At 52.2% G+C, this 16,333-nt stretch overlaps 1 protein-coding gene across 2 annotated transcripts; it reads left to right on the top strand.

Annotated features, from left to right (window-relative positions):
* Positions 1-8,249: 8,249 nt before the first annotated feature.
* On the top strand, positions 8,250-16,256 carry DDX39A (DExD-box helicase 39A). Of its 2 annotated transcripts, none has more exons than XM_068536903.1 (11): positions 8,250-8,358; positions 12,025-12,236; positions 12,370-12,497; positions 13,353-13,445; positions 13,810-13,993; positions 14,700-14,818; positions 15,147-15,278; positions 15,367-15,476; positions 15,580-15,724; positions 15,862-16,009; positions 16,105-16,256. In XM_068536903.1, exons 2-11 carry the CDS (start codon positions 12,029-12,031, stop codon positions 16,119-16,121), a joined length of 1,284 nt encoding a protein of 427 aa, XP_068393004.1. In that variant the 5' UTR covers positions 8,250-8,358; positions 12,025-12,028; the 3' UTR covers positions 16,122-16,256. The 2 variants fall into 2 exon arrangements, with proteins under 2 accessions (XP_068393004.1, XP_068393005.1); XM_068536904.1 differs by lacking the exon at positions 8,250-8,358 and adding an exon at positions 11,005-11,259.
* The last annotated feature ends 77 nt before the right edge of the window (positions 16,257-16,333 follow it).

Below are 16,333 nucleotides of genomic sequence, written 5' to 3'. Positions count from 1 at the left end.
TCTTCCCTGGCCCTTTCCTCTTTCTGAATCCTCCCTCTGCCCACGGGTGCCCCATTTGAGCGCGCAGGAACCCGAAGAAAAGAGTGAGCCACGTTAAAGCGGGGAGCTGTGGAGGCCTTTGGGCCTCCCGGGACCTCTCAAAAAACAAATCCAATTCATCCCCGCCTGTGTTTGCAAGTTCAGGCCTCTTGGAACGGTCCGTCATTCTAGGGCACCGGAGCTTCCCCATAGGCTGGAGACAAGCTCTGAACAGACTTGTGTTCAAATCCCAGCGCTCCATGCCTTGGGGGAGTCCCCAAACCCTAAAAGCCCCTCATCTGTAAAACGGGAAGGATTTACCTACCCACCCCTTAGGTGTTGGCAAAATTAAATGAGACAGTACATGCCAAGTGCTGTGAACACAACGCTCAATAAAGGTTAGTTGCTGTGATTTTTAGTGTTTTTGCCGTTGTTATGAAAAGGGATTTGAACCCTAAATCCGTCACGGACTCGCTGCGGGCCCTGTGGCCGCTGAGCCCTCAGTTTTCCCTGCTGTGAAATGGGGGCCCGCCTCTTCTTCGGGGCTGCTGCATGCAGGTGGTGCTCCACAATGCAGACTCCTACCCTATCAGAGGCAGAAGGTGGAGACCTTTGAGGAGCTTCTCAGGGTCTCCGGAGGCTCTGGAGCATGCAGCCGGGCTCGTGGCCGGCCCCGCACTCCCTTTCAAATCCGGTGACTGAGCCAAGCCGCGGTCCCTGGGGCGCGGGGCGGGGAGCGCTCCCTGACGGCACCGCCTCATTGGTGCCCTCCTGGGACCCGCCAGAGCGTGGAGGGCTGCGGGTACCTTGGTTACCCGCAGCTGTGAGTGGTTTGCACCGTCCCAGAGACCGGGGCGGGATGTTTTCTTTCTCCCTTTTTCCTTTGGGCGACTCTTTGGGGCTGGTTGGTGGTGGTGGTGGTTAACAGAGAAAGAGAGAGACGGAGGAGGAGGAGAAATTATACCAATCCAGAATCCACCCACTTCTCACCCTTCCACTCTCTCCACCGGGTCCAGTCTTCATCATCGTTCGCCTGGACCAGTGCAGGCGCCTCCTCCCAGGTCTTTCGGCTCTTCCCTCGACCTCATAGTCTCTTTTCCCCACAACACCCCAAGGACTCCTAGGAACACCTGAGTCAGGTCATGTCCCTCCTCTGCCTAGATCCCTCTTTGGCTCCCACTTTCCTCAGAGTAAAAGCCAAAGTCTTACCCGCAGCCCACAAGGCCCTGCATGATCTGCCCCCTTCACCTTCCCTCTCTCCTCTTCTCCCACCTCTTTCCCTTGCTCACTCCCTCCAGCTACACCTGCTTCCTGGCAGTTCCTCGAATATTCATCCATTGAATTAAAGAAACCTTTGAGCTAGTTCTTTTGCTCTTGATTTTAAATATGAGGAAACTGAGGCTCAGAGAGAAGCCCCTCATCCCAATTATAAAGTCAGGATGTTTATAGTCCTTGCCCTGTCTTCCTCTAATTCTCCAGCCCACTCATTTTACAGATGGGGATGAGGGGGCAAAGCAAGGCTGAGAGCCAGCCCAGGAACTGGGTCACCTTATCCAGGGATGGGCCCTCTGCTGCCTGCCGGGTTGCCAGGCTGCCTCCCCGGATGGAGCTGGGGAACCCTGCCAAATTCTCTCTCCAAGCTTCCGGCATTCATTTACTCGGTGAATATTTATCGGCACCCACTGGGGACTTTGGTAGCACTGGAAACAGAGTCGCACTCTGGGCTTGAAACAGGGAGACCAAGGACTTATTGTATAATCTCAGCCAAATATGATAACTGCACCAGCACCTCCCTGTAGCTCCTCTGGCCTCTCTCCAATCCTCTCTGGGGCCTTGGAAACCCTAAATCACACCCACCCCACCCCCACCTCTGCCTGCTGGAAAACCTGTTTCTGGCTCTCTGGAGCTCTTAGGAAAAACACCACTCCTCACCTGGCCTACAGGGTGGTCCTGTCAGGCCTCTGCCCACCTGTCCAGCCGCATCCCCCTCCATTCTCCTCATCCCCATCTAGCAAAACTGGCCTTCTCTCTGTTCCTCAAATATTCTCACCTTATTTCCAACCACAGGGCCTTTGCACTGGCTGTTCCCTGGTCTGTAATGCCCTTCCCTCACATCTCCCCAAGGCTGGCCTCTTCTGATCATTTAGGTCTCTGTTTAAATGTCACCTCCTCTGGGAGACCTTCCCAGAGCACCTCCATGCCCTGTCATCTCTGGCCCATGGCTCTGTTTTATTTATTTTAAATATCACTCCTCTCTGAAATTTCCCAGTAACTGGCCTAAGCTCGCTCAGTCGTTGTGGAATGAGTGAATGCATACACTGTGAGCTGTCAGGAGAAAGGTATCCCAGCCCAGTGAATGCCTTGAGGACATAGATGCCCCACCATAGAGGAGGCAGAAGGGCTGGCACTAAGGCACAAATTAGGAAATTACAAAATAAACAAAGAGAAAAAGGGTGTCTGGTGGAAGGAACAGTCAGGGCAAAGGCCTAGAGGTGGGTGAGGTAGAACTCGGCATGTCCTAGTTCCTCTGCCTTTATCTCCCACCTCAATCCCCTCACTCACACTCTGGCTGCATGACCTCCTCACTGCTCCTCACACATGCTGATTCCTACCTCGGGGCCTTTGCTCTGGCTGTTCTCACTGCCTGCAGTGCTTTTCCTTCTCATCTTGGCATTCTCTCTTTCTCATTTTATTTCCATCTTTACTTAAATGTCACCTTCTTAGAGAAGTTTTCCCTGGCTGCATCTCCACCTAAAACAAGGCCCACCCCATCCCTACCAAACTCTATTCCTCACATAGTTTGATTTTTCCTCCTTGCAAATTTTAATAAATTTGACTTTACTGTTTTCTTTCTTGCCTGACTTCACCAGGAAGATGTCAACTCCCAGAGGGCAGGGATCATTGTCTTGTTCACTGTTGGGTCCCTGGCTCCTAGAACAGGGTCTAGCACACAGAAGGTACTCAAAAAATAGCTGCTGGATGAATAGATGGATGAACAAACCAGGTATCATAAAGCATGGCTGGATTTTTTTTTTTTTTTTACTGCTGATGAACCTGGAGTAGAGGGAAGGCTCCAGATGTTGCAGATGGTGGGAGTGGAATTCAGACTTGACCCTGAGGACTGTGGGAACCACTGGTGGATTCTTAGCAGGGGAGGAACTGAGTGAGGGTTATCTCTCAAAATATAAGGTTCTTTGCAAACCAAGTCTCCACCAGTCAAGGCCGGAGAAAAGAAATGGGAGTAGATTCATCTGACACCAGAAGAACTAAATGTATCAGCAAGGCTAAACTCAAAAACACCATGTGTGTGTGTGGCGGGGGGGGGGAGGGGAGGATAAAAAAGCAAGTTAAAAAAAATGATACAGTTTGATATTGTTTATATCAATTACTAAAAAACAGAAAGTGAAACTGTGTATTAAGTTTGTGGAATGTTCTGAGTAGCGGGCTTGTATTATATGCCTGGCATCCTGGCTGAGGCCCGCCAGGCTATCTGGGTTCAAATCCTGACACCACTGCCTATGAACAGTGAGACCCTGAGCAAGTTACTTCACTGCTCTGTGCCTCAGTTTCTTCATCTGTAAAAGGGGATGATAATAGTGGCGCCTGCCTCATAGGTTGCTGGGAAGCTTAAATGAATTCTTGTAAAGCACAGAATAGGCGTGCAGTAATTGTTCAGTATCGTTATTTTTATTGAGGATGTTTCTGTAGTGGGGGAGGGGAGCGGAGTGGGGGAAGTGAACAGAAGTGACTTCCACTTTAACGATAAGGTGTTACGTCTTTCATTTTATTTTGATCGAGGTATAACTTACATATGGTAAAGTACGCAAATCTTTTGGTGTTCAGTTCCGTGAATTTGTATATACGTACACACCCCTGTGGCACCACCCAGGCCACTCCTCTGCTGCATAAGTTTTACTTGTGTTCTTTCCCAGGCAACCTTCTCATGTAGAGTCTATCACCATAGACTAATTTTGCCTGTTCTCGAACTTCATACCTAATGGAATCATTTTATGATTTTTTAAAATGTCTAGATTCTTTCACTCAATATATTTGTTTTGTTTTCTATTAGAATAAAAATTCACACACCATAAAATTCACCCTTTTTAAGTGAACAGTCCAGTGATTTTTCGTATGTTTGCAAAGAATACGATGTTTTTGGTATTCATCCATAATGTTGTGTATATCAATAGTTTATTCCTTTTTATTTCTAGTGTTATTCCATGGTATGGATGGAGCACAGTTTCTTTATCCATTCATTTGTTGATGGACATTTCAGTTGTTTCCAGTTTGGAGCTATTATGCATAGAGAATGTTCACTGTTCGTATCTTTTTGGGGACCAAAAGTGTTTCATTGATTGTTAAGTCTATACCTAGGAGGACTGCTTAGTCATGACATAGGTGCCTGTTCAATCCAATGGGTCTGATCTGGGATGATCCCCTCCACCCCCACCCCCCCCAGGGGCGGGGACATTACCAACGTCTGGAGGCATTTTTGGTTTGGAGACATTGAGGCGTGGGTGCTACTGGCATTGAGAGGCCAAAGATGATGCTAAACATCCCATAATGCACAGGAAGGCTCCCACCACAAAGAAGGATCCAGCCCAAATGTCAAGAGTGCTGGGGTTGAGATACCCTGCTTAACCTTACTACAAACTGCCAAATTGTTTTCCAAAGTGGTTTTCTCATTTTACAAGCCTGCTAGCAGTGAGAATTCTGGTTTCTCCACAGCCTCTGCTCCAGCCTCAGTACTGTGAGTCTTTTCCTTTTTAGCCATTTGGGTGGGTGTTTTCAAATTTTCTGTATCTTAAAATAATTCTGAAGTGAATCAAGCCAACGTGACAAATGTTACTATTTGTTCATCTTGGGTGGTGGAGGTACTTTAGCAGGCTCTGATCTTTTCTGGATTTAAAGTTTGTGGGGTTTTTTGTTTCTTGTGTTTTTTGTTATTGTTTGTTTGTTTTGAAGCATAGAAACCCGCCCCCCTGCCCCGCCCACAGCTGCATGGATGGTGGGTGTGCTGGGCTTTTTTTTTTTTTTTTTCCTGTTTTCCCAGACTTCTTTACTGGACTCAACTAGCTTCGGTCTCCTCCTCCTCCTGCATCATCTCAGATGATCTAATTACTCCAAGCTCACCTCCCACCTGCTTTCCTGGAGCACCTCCTCTCTCCCTGGGGACTGGTTTTCTCCAGGCTTCCAACTTACCTGGCTTTGGCCTCTATCTCCACCTGTAGAGGTTTTGGCCATGTCTAATGATGAGAGATGGCCTGGGCTTGAATCCCTGCCAGCTGTGTGACTTTGGGACTGCGATTAATCCTCTCTGGAGCTCCTGTTAACCACCCGACAATGGATATGGACAATGGATGTGCTGATACATGCACCTCATCTGCTCCAGGTGGTGATTAGTCTGTTCATATATTTAGATTTCTCAGAACAAGGCTGAACGCCAGGACAGGGACTGGGGTGAGGAGGGGAAGCACTTGCCTCAGACACAGAATTTAAGAGGCACCCCCAAATTCAAGATACACATGTTTTAGCACAATTTTTATTTTTAATGTATTTATTTTTGGCTGTGTTGGGTCTTCGTTGCTGCACGCGGGCATTCTCTAGTTGCAGCGAGCAGGGGCTACTCTTGGTTGCGGTGCGTGGGCTTCTCATTGCGGTGGCTTCTCTTGCTGCGGAGCACAGGCTCTAGGCGCGCGGGCTTCAGTAGTTGTGGCACGCAGGCTCAGTAGTTGTGGCTCACGGGCTCTAGAGCACAGGCTCAGTAGTTGTGGCACAGGGGCTTAGTTGCTCCGCGGCATGCGGGATCTTCCTGGACCAGGGCTCGAACCCATGTCCCTTGCATTGGCAGGCGGATTCTTAACCACTGTGCTACCAGGGAAGTCCTAGCACAGTTTTTAAAAAATCAAAATAATGCAGAAAATCCAAAGAAAGATAGGATCAGTAGATCTTATCGTTTCCTTTTGCCTCAGGTGCCAATATGGCTCGGCTTCACGCAGCACTATTACTGACCCTGGGTTTATTTAAAATTTTGATATTTTGTTCATCATAGATTTTAGATAGATTTTTAAAATTAATTTTGATTTTAAAATAGTGCGTTCAAATATAATTTATCTTGATGACTGAGTGTTTTTGGTTTTTTTTGTTTGGTTTGGTGTTTGGTGCCCCCCGCCCCTTTTAAATATTTATTTATTTATTTTATTTTTGGCTGCGTTGGGTCTTTGTTGCTGCACGCAGGCTTTCTCTAGTTGCGGCGAGCAGGGGCTACTCTTCGTTGCGGTGCTCGGGCTTCTCATTGCGGTTGCTTCTCTTGTTGCAGAGCACAGGCTCTAGGCGCGGGGGCTTCAGTAGTTGTGGCACGTGGGCTCAGTAGTTGCGGTGCACGGGCTTAATTGCTCTGCGGCATGTGGGATCTTTCCGGACCAGGGCTTGAACCCGTGTCCCCTAGCACTGGCAGGCGGATTCTTAACCACTGTGCCACCTGGGAAGTCCCTGGTGCCCCCTTAAATTTTGCATGCATCACCCTCATCCTGGCCCTGTTGGGTACACAGGAAGCGCTCTATAAGTGTTAGGATGTAATTATTATTGTACATACAATATTTTCCTTATATTATGTAAAGCCTCCCTCTGGATTGACTGGTTTCTCTTCATTGGGCTTTTCGGCTGAAGTTACATACCTCTGATGACTTTAGCTCTGAGGTTGTCTAGAACATGGACCCTGAGATAGCTTATACTAAATGAAAATGAAATGCTTGAACCTCTTTGGAAAACTGTGGAGGAAGATTTAATTGTGGCAGGGACTTAGGGAGACTGGAATGCTGGAGCAGGCTTATTGAGTTTGTCCTACTTACTTTCCCTCCTTCCCCCCCCCCCCCACCAAATCCCCCAATCTTAACATAGCTGAGAAAAGACTGAGGTATGGGCAAGAACTGGGAGTAACTGGAAGTTTCACAGGGTGCTAGCGAGAGTGTAAAGTGGAACAACCACTCAGGAAAACTGTCAGGATCTACTAAAGCTGAACACCCACATCATCTTCCACCCACCATTCCACTCCTAGGTATTTCCCCTAGAGAAGTAAATTTGTGTTCACAAAAATACTTGTACAAGCTTTATTAATAATGGCCAAACACTGGGAAAAAACCAAATGTCCATCTATAGGTGAGTGGAGAAACTATACTGGCTATATTGTGGTATAGCCACACAGTGGAATACTACTCAGGAATGAAAAAGAAGGAATATTGCTATGTGCAGCGATGTGGAAAATCTCAAAACATTTTGTTGAGCAAAAGAAGCCAGACACAAAAGACAATCTACTGCATGATTCCATTAATATGAAATTCAAGAACAGACAAAACGATAGTGATAGAAATCCACATACTGGTTGCCTGGTGGGGGCAGGAGGAAAGGGGTGTGGTTGACTTCAGAGGGACACAGCAGAACTTTCTGGGGTGACGGAAATGTTCCATATCTTCACCAGGTAATTGTCACTCGGGTGTCAATCGTCAAAACTCATGGACCTGTTCCTTTTACTATACACTTTAGCTCAACTCAGTAAAGTACTGGGGGGGGGGGGGGGAGAAAAAGGTTGGGGAAATTTAATACAAGGAAAAGTAAAATTAACAACAACAAAACAGTTTTATGACGAAAACATCTGGTTTTGGTTTTTTGGCCTGAACCTGCATGGTCACTGGCACAGTGTCTGACCCAGGAAATGACTCTCAGCAAACGGGAATTGTGGCCTAGGACCATTTCTCTCACTCCCACGCCCTGAGGGGCCCCTTTCCCACTGCTGGTGCTAAATGTCCTCTCCACGCTGGAGTCATTCCAAGCTCCCAAGCTTTCTCAGAACCCTTTCAGAGCCTCCACTCTGCAGGACCAGGAGTTCGCGGATGGACATCCACTTTGAAAACTGAGTTCTGAGCCCAGCGTAGAGGCCATATTTCATAAGGGCGAGACGCTCACCCCGGGCCCATATCCAGGCTTCAGTTGCCCGTACCAAATATGGCGGCACCCCACCGAGCTCACAACCCGATCACATGACAGCACGCTAGCAGACGCCCGCCTCAGTCAGCCCACTCGGGCTCCAACTTTTAGGTTGACCAATGAATCCGAGGCATGAGGCACGCCCTCTTTCCATTCTCCACCAATAGCTTCCAGACGCCTCCAGCAGAATCCAATCATCGCTTCCGCCTCTTTTGAATGAAAAGCGAGCGGTCCAGTGAGCCGAGCTGCAGTCGGACGCACGAGACAGGAAGCGCGATAGCTCGTGTCGGGGCGCGCGACCGGTAACAGGAGTCGGTTGGCGCTCCTCACAGCACGCGGAGGCGAACGAGGAATCAGGTGAGCGGTGGGCTCACGCGCGGGGCCCCGGTGTGGAGACGTCGGACCTGCAGGCGAGCGGGCGATGGGAGACGCCAGGGGTTGAGGGAAGGACGAAGACTGGGTGCGAGACGAGGGGAGGCGGGGCGGTTGTGGTGTCCGGCGCGCGCGTTGGCGGCCGTTGGGCGCTGGGACGCACGCGCAAGGGGCGGGCCGGCCTTTGGCGCGCGGGGTGCGGAGACCGCTTCTAGCTAGGGCCTGTCATGGCCGCCCGCGGGCTGAACCCGGTTCTGGGGGAGGCCTGCCTGTTCGAGGAGGCCCGAGGCGATTCGGGGAGGGCGTCAGGGGGCGACGCCGGGGTGTGGGGCCGCGGTGGGAGAAGCCGGAGCTTGTAGACCTGACGGTCTTCTCCGAGTTCGAGAGACTCTCCCCTCCCCCACTCTTGCGTTTAGGATTCGTGGTTCCAGAGATTTCGGGCAATAAAGATATTCAATAAGGAACAAACTCTTAGGTAGAAATTCTCTCTGGGGACACTTCAGGGTGAAAGGGTACGCGTGCGAGTCAGAGTTGTTACTTATTCTGGTGTCAGCTTTCAAGTTCATCAGCTCTTGGGGCCTCAGCTGTCTCGGCCACCCTCTCTGGGTGGAACAAACACCGCCAAATCCTTTCCTGATCTAATTTGTTTTGCGCTTTAGATCCTGTCTAGTCACTTAGTCTAGAAAATTTTGTATATCAAACTTAGTCTGTCCCCAAATTTGTTTCCCCATCAAAACAAAAAGACTTTTAATTCCTAAATTTTTTTTTTTTTTTTAAATACACTATCTACTCCCAGATTTGAAGCCCAGAGTAGATGACTCTGGCTCTTTTCTGTCCGAGGTTCTCCCAGGGGGTGGTCCCACCCTGTAGGGTGTTCCACCATCTTTTTCCCTACTTAACAATGCCTCCACTGTAGTTAATTTGGTGTCTGGTTTTCCTTGCTGCTGGTCTCTTACCCCATTCCATCTTCTCTGGAGTAACTTGCTCTTGGGCAAATCCTGATTGAGTCACAACTCAAAAACTTAATCAGCGATTCTTTATTGCTTACTAAATTAAGTATGAATGCCCTGGGCTTGACCAGCTCTTCCAGCTCTGTCTTCTGCCTCTACTTCAAGCAGCCAGTCCTTTCCATTCCCTGAAAGGGTCTGGTGGTTTCTGGACTGGCCTTTGCTGGCTCCTGTTCTTCTCTCTGATGCCCGGGGACTGACTCCTTCGTGTCTTTGCCAGTGTTGGTATCAGATTGCTTCTTTCAAGAATCAGACAAGGATACATGCTTAACTTTAGCCCCTAAAGTCTGCTTTGAGGCCCTGATTCTAATTCCATTCATTCAGCCATTGCTGTTGAGTGCTTACGCATGTATGTCAGGCCCTGTACTAGATGCTGGGCTGGCATGACTGGAGGGGGTTCATTTTCAGTTGGGCCAACAGGAAATGCCTTATTGGAGAAACAGAGGTCTGAAAGAAGTGGGAACAGCAAGTGCAAAGGCGCTGAGGCATGTTTGAGGCGCAGCAGCAAGGCCAGTGAGTGAGGGTGATGGGGGAGATAAAGTCTGAGTGTAAAGGGAGTCAGGTTGTGTGGGGCTTGATAGGCCGTGGTGAGGACTGTTTTATTCTGAACACAGGGTGAACCTGTAGAGGCTTTTGAGCAGAGGAATGACATTCTCTGACTTAGCTTTTATAGGCTCCCTCCAGCTGCTGAGGGGCATGGAAGGGGGAGTCGGGGATGGAAAGCAGGGAGACCAACAAGGAGGCTATTGGCATAATCCAGGCAAGAGATGATGGTGCCCAAATGTCCGTCAGCTGACAGTGGATAAAATAACTGTGGTATCGCAGTACAAAGGAATATTATTCAACCACGAAAAGGAATTATGTACTGATACACGGCTACAATGTAGACGAACCTTGAAAGCATGTGAGTGAAAGAAGTCAAACTATCACGTGTTGTATAATTCCATTATATGAAATGTCCAAAATAGGCAAATTCATAAAAAGACGATAGATTAGTGGTTGCCAAAGGGAGTTGGTGGCATAGGATGGTAGCTAAAGGATGTAGTCTTTTTGAGGAAATGTGTGCTAAAGCTGATAGTGGCAGTGATGGCGCATATATATGACTGTACAAGAAACCACTGAATTGTACCTTTTAATTGGTGCCTTGTATGGCATGTGAATATCTCCATAAAGCTATTCTAATCTAAAAAGAAAGATGGCAGCCTGAGACTGGCAAGGTAGCCGGGGTGAGAAGTGGCCTGATTGACCTGGCGGGATTCGTTGGCTGACAGAACAGGGAAAGAGAGAGAAAAGACAGAACAGTTTAGAGAATGGAATTGCCTTTTTTTGAGACGGGGGAAACAGGCCTCAATTTCCAGGGGGAGAGGTGAAAGAGGCAGCTAGGTAACTGAGTATGGAGTCTGTGTCTCCATAGAGACACAGTTTGGGAGGCTGCACAGAGGTGGTTAAAGCCCTGGGGCTGATGGTCACAGAGAATGAGTGGCAGAAGGGCCAGAAATTGGGCCCGGGACCCTCAGCATCCAGCTCAGGAAGAAGAGGGACTGCTTTAGTACTTCCACCCCCTAGTCTGGAGGCTGGGTTGCAGCAGGGAGGACAAAAGACAGTATTCTCATGTTTGGGACCCTTGCAGCCTGCACCCAGTAGGCGCTCTGTATGTATTGGATTAAACGAAGCCAGGAGGTGAGCGTGCTTTGTATTAATTCCATTTACCACCTCAGCTGTATTCTTATTGGCTCTGGGCCCAATGGGAGGTCTTTTCATGAGAGCACTTAATTGTTCCCCTGTGCAGACCACAAATAGCAGGAGTAGCTGGGCCTGGGCAGACACTGCTTCCTCACAAACTCCTGTCTCTCCAGCATCCTGGCAGCCACATATCCAGGTCGGGAGTGGGAAAGCGGGGTGTGGGGGGGTCCTGCCCCGTGTAGGCTGGGTGGGTCCTTGGGGAGTGAAGGGGAGGGGACTCCTTGAAGCTAGCTGGTCTGAGGCCATTCATTAGAGCTGAGACCTTGACCTTGATGCTGAGAAGGAGGCATTTGTGCAGGGACTTGGAAGCAGTGCAGCAGTGCGTTTCCAGGGGTGGGGGTGGGCGGCCCGAGCTGGAGTAGGGGCTCGATGAGTATCAGCAGCCAAATAAGGCTGGGGGTGGTTTGAAAGGGGTGGTGTGGAATGAGGTGGGCAGGGGCCAGTGGGGAGGGTTGCGAGTGGAGAGGAATTGGGGTTTCGCTTAGAGCAGTGGGAAGCCCTTGGAGGTGGAGGGTGTGGGTGCACATGTGGGCGTGGCTGGCAGGGTGCAGGGACAGGTGAGGTGGCTTGGCGGGGCGTGGTGGAGATGTGGCCACAACAGGCAGAAGCTGGGAGGTGCTGCACAGATGGAGTGGTGAGACCTGCTGTTGGAGTCAGTGTCGGGGGTGAGCTAAAGAGGGATCGGAGGACGATGTCCGGTCTTGACTTCAGTGGCTGGGTGGCTTTCTGTGCCAGCTCGCAAGAGCTGACGCCAGCACCTCGCCCCTCTGGGACCTGTGTCAACAGCCTGCGGCTTCTGTGCAGCCATCTCCCTCTTCTCCCATGCTGGGTGGGTTTACCTGCACGCATCGGTCACCTTAGTTGCTTCCCTCAGCCCTTCCCTCCCTCCTCTGTTTCTCAGCACCATGGCGGAACAGGATGTGGAAAACGAGCTTCTGGATTACGAGGAAGATGAAGAGCCCCAGGCTCCTCCAGAGAGCGCTCCAGCTGCCCCCAAGAAAGATGTCAAGGGTTCCTACGTTTCCATCCACAGCTCTGGCTTCCGGGACTTTCTGCTGAAGCCTGAGCTCCTGAGGGCCATAGTGGACTGTGGCTTCGAGCATCCATCCGAGGGTATGCCTCCCTGGTCCTTCCCGCCGAGGCCCGCCTCTGACCGCCTCAGTGTGGTCCCCTCAGCCCGCCGGTGAGGGGCCTGCGCAGAGGGAACATCCGGTTTCTGATAGCTCATGTGCTCTCTCCCCCTCAGTCCAGCACGAGTGTATTCCACAAGCCATCCTGGGCATGGACATCCTGTGCCAGGCCAAGTCAGGGATGGGCAAGACAGCGGTTTTTGTGTTGGCCACCCTGCAGCAGATTGAGCCCGTCAACGGACAGGTGGGTGGGCACCCTCCTTCCTAGGCCCAAGCTACCCGAGGCAGCAGGAGTCATGGCTCCTCTTTTTAAAAATCCCTGTTCCCGCATCCTCTTTCTGGATTTTTAAAATTAAACACAGTACTTAGTTGTAACAAAATCGCCCCAGAAACGACAAGCCAAGAGAAAAAACTGAAAAGTGCCCACAATTTGACCATCCAGCAAGATGGCTGTTATTTCCATATGCGCTTTTCTAGATCGTGCACACTTACGAAGGTGGGATTACACTGAACACGGTTTTGTTCCTGTTGTTATTGCTGATAGGCCATAGCTGTACTTCTCATGTCGTGAACATTGTAGTCCCCTGTTTTGGGGGATAATTGAGGTGCATGCTGGTGTTCATTCTTGACATGCTGGGGCACACATCCTTGGGCTGTGTGTGGGTGCGTGAGCCCTTGTTACTGACCTTAGGGTGGATGGTCAAGGAGAGGAGGATTTCGTTCGAGGCCATGGTGTGGTCTCAGTGCTTGGTGTTGTGGGCCAAGAGGCAGGGGCTGCCTTCCCCTTGGTGGTCACAGGCCAGCCCGAGGGCAGGCTCAGGAAGCTGTTAGCGTGGGGCGCGTCGCCAGCTAGGCTGGGTCTAACCCTTACTGAGGCCTCAGTGCAGGACCTGGCGTAGGGAGACACAGCTGAGGAGCTGTGAGAAGACACAGGGAGTGAGCACCAGGTGACGGGCTGTGAGAAGATGGAGGCATCTGGACTGGGCCTTCCAATGGCCCGAGGGGTGGGGGCCGCCAAGGGGTGAGCACCGGCGTGGGCTCTGGCCGGGGGAGGACTTAGGGGACTGTCTTGAGTGTCTCTCCCCGACCGGCCCCACAGGTGACGGTCCTGGTTATGTGCCACACTCGAGAGCTGGCCTTCCAGATCAGCAAGGAGTATGAGCGCTTCTCCAAATACATGCCCAGCGTCAAGGTGAGCCCCCTCAGGCCAGGCTGGGTGCCATGTGGTCCTCTGCAGCCTTGCTGGCCTCAGCTCTAGCCCAGCCAGCATTAACCAAGCTTGGCTGCAGCGGCTGCCTTTGAGGTTTGTGGTGGTTTATGCTCCTTAAAAGCTTGATGAATTATGCATGGCCCCCAGAGGCCTGTGTCGGTCCCAGCCCTGGGGCTGCTTTTCGGTGAAGCTGGGGCCAGACTCTCAGGCCTCCACTGGCTCCAGGCACCAGACCTGGGGTGCTGGGGGGCCGCTGGCGGGGCCGTTAGCTGAGCGACCGTAGGCACAGGGTGGGGTGTGAGCTTTTGGCCGCCAGATGGTTGAAAGCACCTTTCCGCCTGCACAGGTGTCTGTGTTCTTCGGGGGCCTCTCCATCAAGAAGGATGAGGAGGTGTTGAAGAAGAACTGTCCCCATGTCGTGGTGGGGACGCCGGGCCGGATCCTGGCACTTGTGCGGAACAGGAGCCTCAACCTGAAGAACGTGAAGCACTTCGTGTTGGACGAGTGTGACAAGATGCTGGAGCAGTTGGGTGAGTGTCCTCGCTGGGCCTGGGGGCTGTGGAGGCCCACGCAGCCGCACCGTCCTCGCCCTCACAGCCCCCCAGACGTCAGAGCTAGGCGGGCCCTGACGGGGCAGGCCGGAGGTTTCCCCGAAGTGGGGTCCCGTGGGTGGCCAGCACTCAGGTCTCCTGTAAGCAGTTTTAGGGAGAGTTCTGGTGTCGGCAGAGTGACCTGCTTCTTCTGAGCTTAAGCTTGAGTGGGACCATGGCGCCCCACGTGAGCCGTATCCAGGCACACGTCCCCGTTAGCCCTCAGAGTACCGTGGCCTCGCTGCCTGCTGGGTTAGTTCTAGGCCCCTGCCTGCCCTCAGTGAGCCCTGACAGGGCCGGTGGGAGATGGGGCTTGTGTCCTGGGAGGCGGCTGCAGCTCTCACCCCAGCGGCTGTCTCTGCCTCAGGCTCCCCTCCCTGAAGCGTGGCTCGAGGCGCGCTGGCACGGCTGCTCCGCTCTGGCAGCGTGTAAGTGGATTGCCGCTCCTCCCGCGCCTGTGCTCACCCCGAGTCCGGGCCTTCAGGCACCTGGGACTCTCCCCTCCAGCCAGTCCTCGCTCACACCGCCCTCGTCATGGTGCCAACGGCTCCCTGGCACAGGTTGGGAGGGGCTGGATCTGGTCTCGGGTGGGGGTCGTGGTCTGGCAGGCGCTCACGTCCACCTGTTTCTTGCCCTCCCCACCCAGACATGCGGCGGGACGTGCAGGAGATCTTCCGCCTGACACCCCACGAGAAGCAGTGCATGATGTTCAGCGCCACCCTGAGCAAGGAGATCCGGCCCGTCTGTAGGAAGTTCATGCAAGACGTGAGTAGAGGCCAAGACCTCGGTGCAGTAGTTTTGGCCTCCTAGAGTCCTTGCTGCTCCCCCACTCCCACACTGCCCTCATGGCACACGAATGCTGGGAGGCCAGCAGAGCTCTCTTCCTCGCTTGTCACACTGGGAGCTGAGAGCTTGGTCTACACTAGAGCCAGACCAGACCCTAGATGCAGCTGCTGAGAGAGAAGTATTTACTGGGGTACAGCAGGCTCTCTGGAAGCATTACAGCAAAGGAGTCGCTCCTGGAAGGTTCTCGGCAGGCAGGATGCCCAGAAGTAAGCCCTGCCTGCCCCTTCCTCCTCTCCTTCCGGCGCAGCCCATGGAGGTGTTTGTGGATGACGAGACCAAGCTCACGCTGCATGGGCTGCAGCAGTACTACGTCAAACTTAAGGACAGTGAGAAGAACCGCAAGCTCTTTGACCTCCTGGATGTGCTGGAGTTTAACCAGGTGATGCTTCCGCACTCCTGTGGCCTGTCCTGGGGCTCTAAGCCTTTGGGAGGGATTCTGGCCTTGACTGCCGCTCCCTGCCTCACAGGTGGTGATATTTGTGAAGTCGGTGCAGCGCTGCATGGCCTTGGCCCAGCTCCTTGTGGAGCAGAACTTCCCAGCCATTGCCATCCACAGGGGCATGGCCCAGGAGGAGCGGTGAGTGCACGCCGCCCTCAAAGCCCCAGGCAGGCCCCTTGGAGGGGAGCACCGCCCAGGATCCCTGTCTCTGATGGCTGCCCCTTGTTCCTCCTGCGCCCAGCCTGTCACGTTATCAGCAGTTTAAGGACTTCCAGCGGCGGATCCTGGTGGCCACCAATCTGTTTGGCCGAGGAATGGACATTGAGCGTGTCAACATTGTCTTCAATTATGACATGCCCGAGGACTCAGACACCTACCTCCACCGCGTGAGTGGCCCCCCAGAGGTGTCCCCTCCCTGGTGCCCCCTTCCCAGGATTGGTGTTGGATGAGGACCTCTCCCTGCTTGTTCTCAGATCCCCAGCTTGTGTCCTGTGGCCTGACCCCTGCTCCTGTCTCCCTGCAGGTGGCCCGTGCGGGTCGCTTTGGTACCAAAGGCCTGGCCATTACATTCGTGTCTGATGAGAATGATGCCAAAATTCTCAATGATGTCCAGGACCGGTTTGAAGTGAATGTGGCAGAGCTTCCAGAAGAAATAGACATCTCCACATACAGTAAGTGGCTCAGACAGGGCTGGGGGGCCACGGTGGTGGGGCCCTTTCTTCCCCCCGCCCCCTCCTCACTGGCCTTCCCTGTATGTGTCTTACAGTTGAGCAGAGCCGGTAACCACGTGCCCGGATGTCCCGGAGCCTCCCTGCTTCCCACGTGTTGCTTCAAGTTCTCTTCCTAGGTGACAGTGGGCCTTTCTTTTTACTGTTTAAAAGCTGTAGATTTGTGTAAGAATAAATTTTTATTATGGAAGCCTGGCTCCCACCACGTCTGTTTCTGTCAGCTCTCGGCATTTCGTGGACACCATGGGCCTGGTCTCCGAGTCCTTA

This window comes from Eschrichtius robustus, chromosome 2, assembly GCF_028021215.1.
Source record: "Eschrichtius robustus isolate mEscRob2 chromosome 2, mEscRob2.pri, whole genome shotgun sequence".
Taxonomy (NCBI): Eukaryota; Metazoa; Chordata; class Mammalia; order Artiodactyla; family Eschrichtiidae; genus Eschrichtius; species Eschrichtius robustus.
This window is presented reverse-complemented; position numbering and strand designations above follow the sequence as displayed.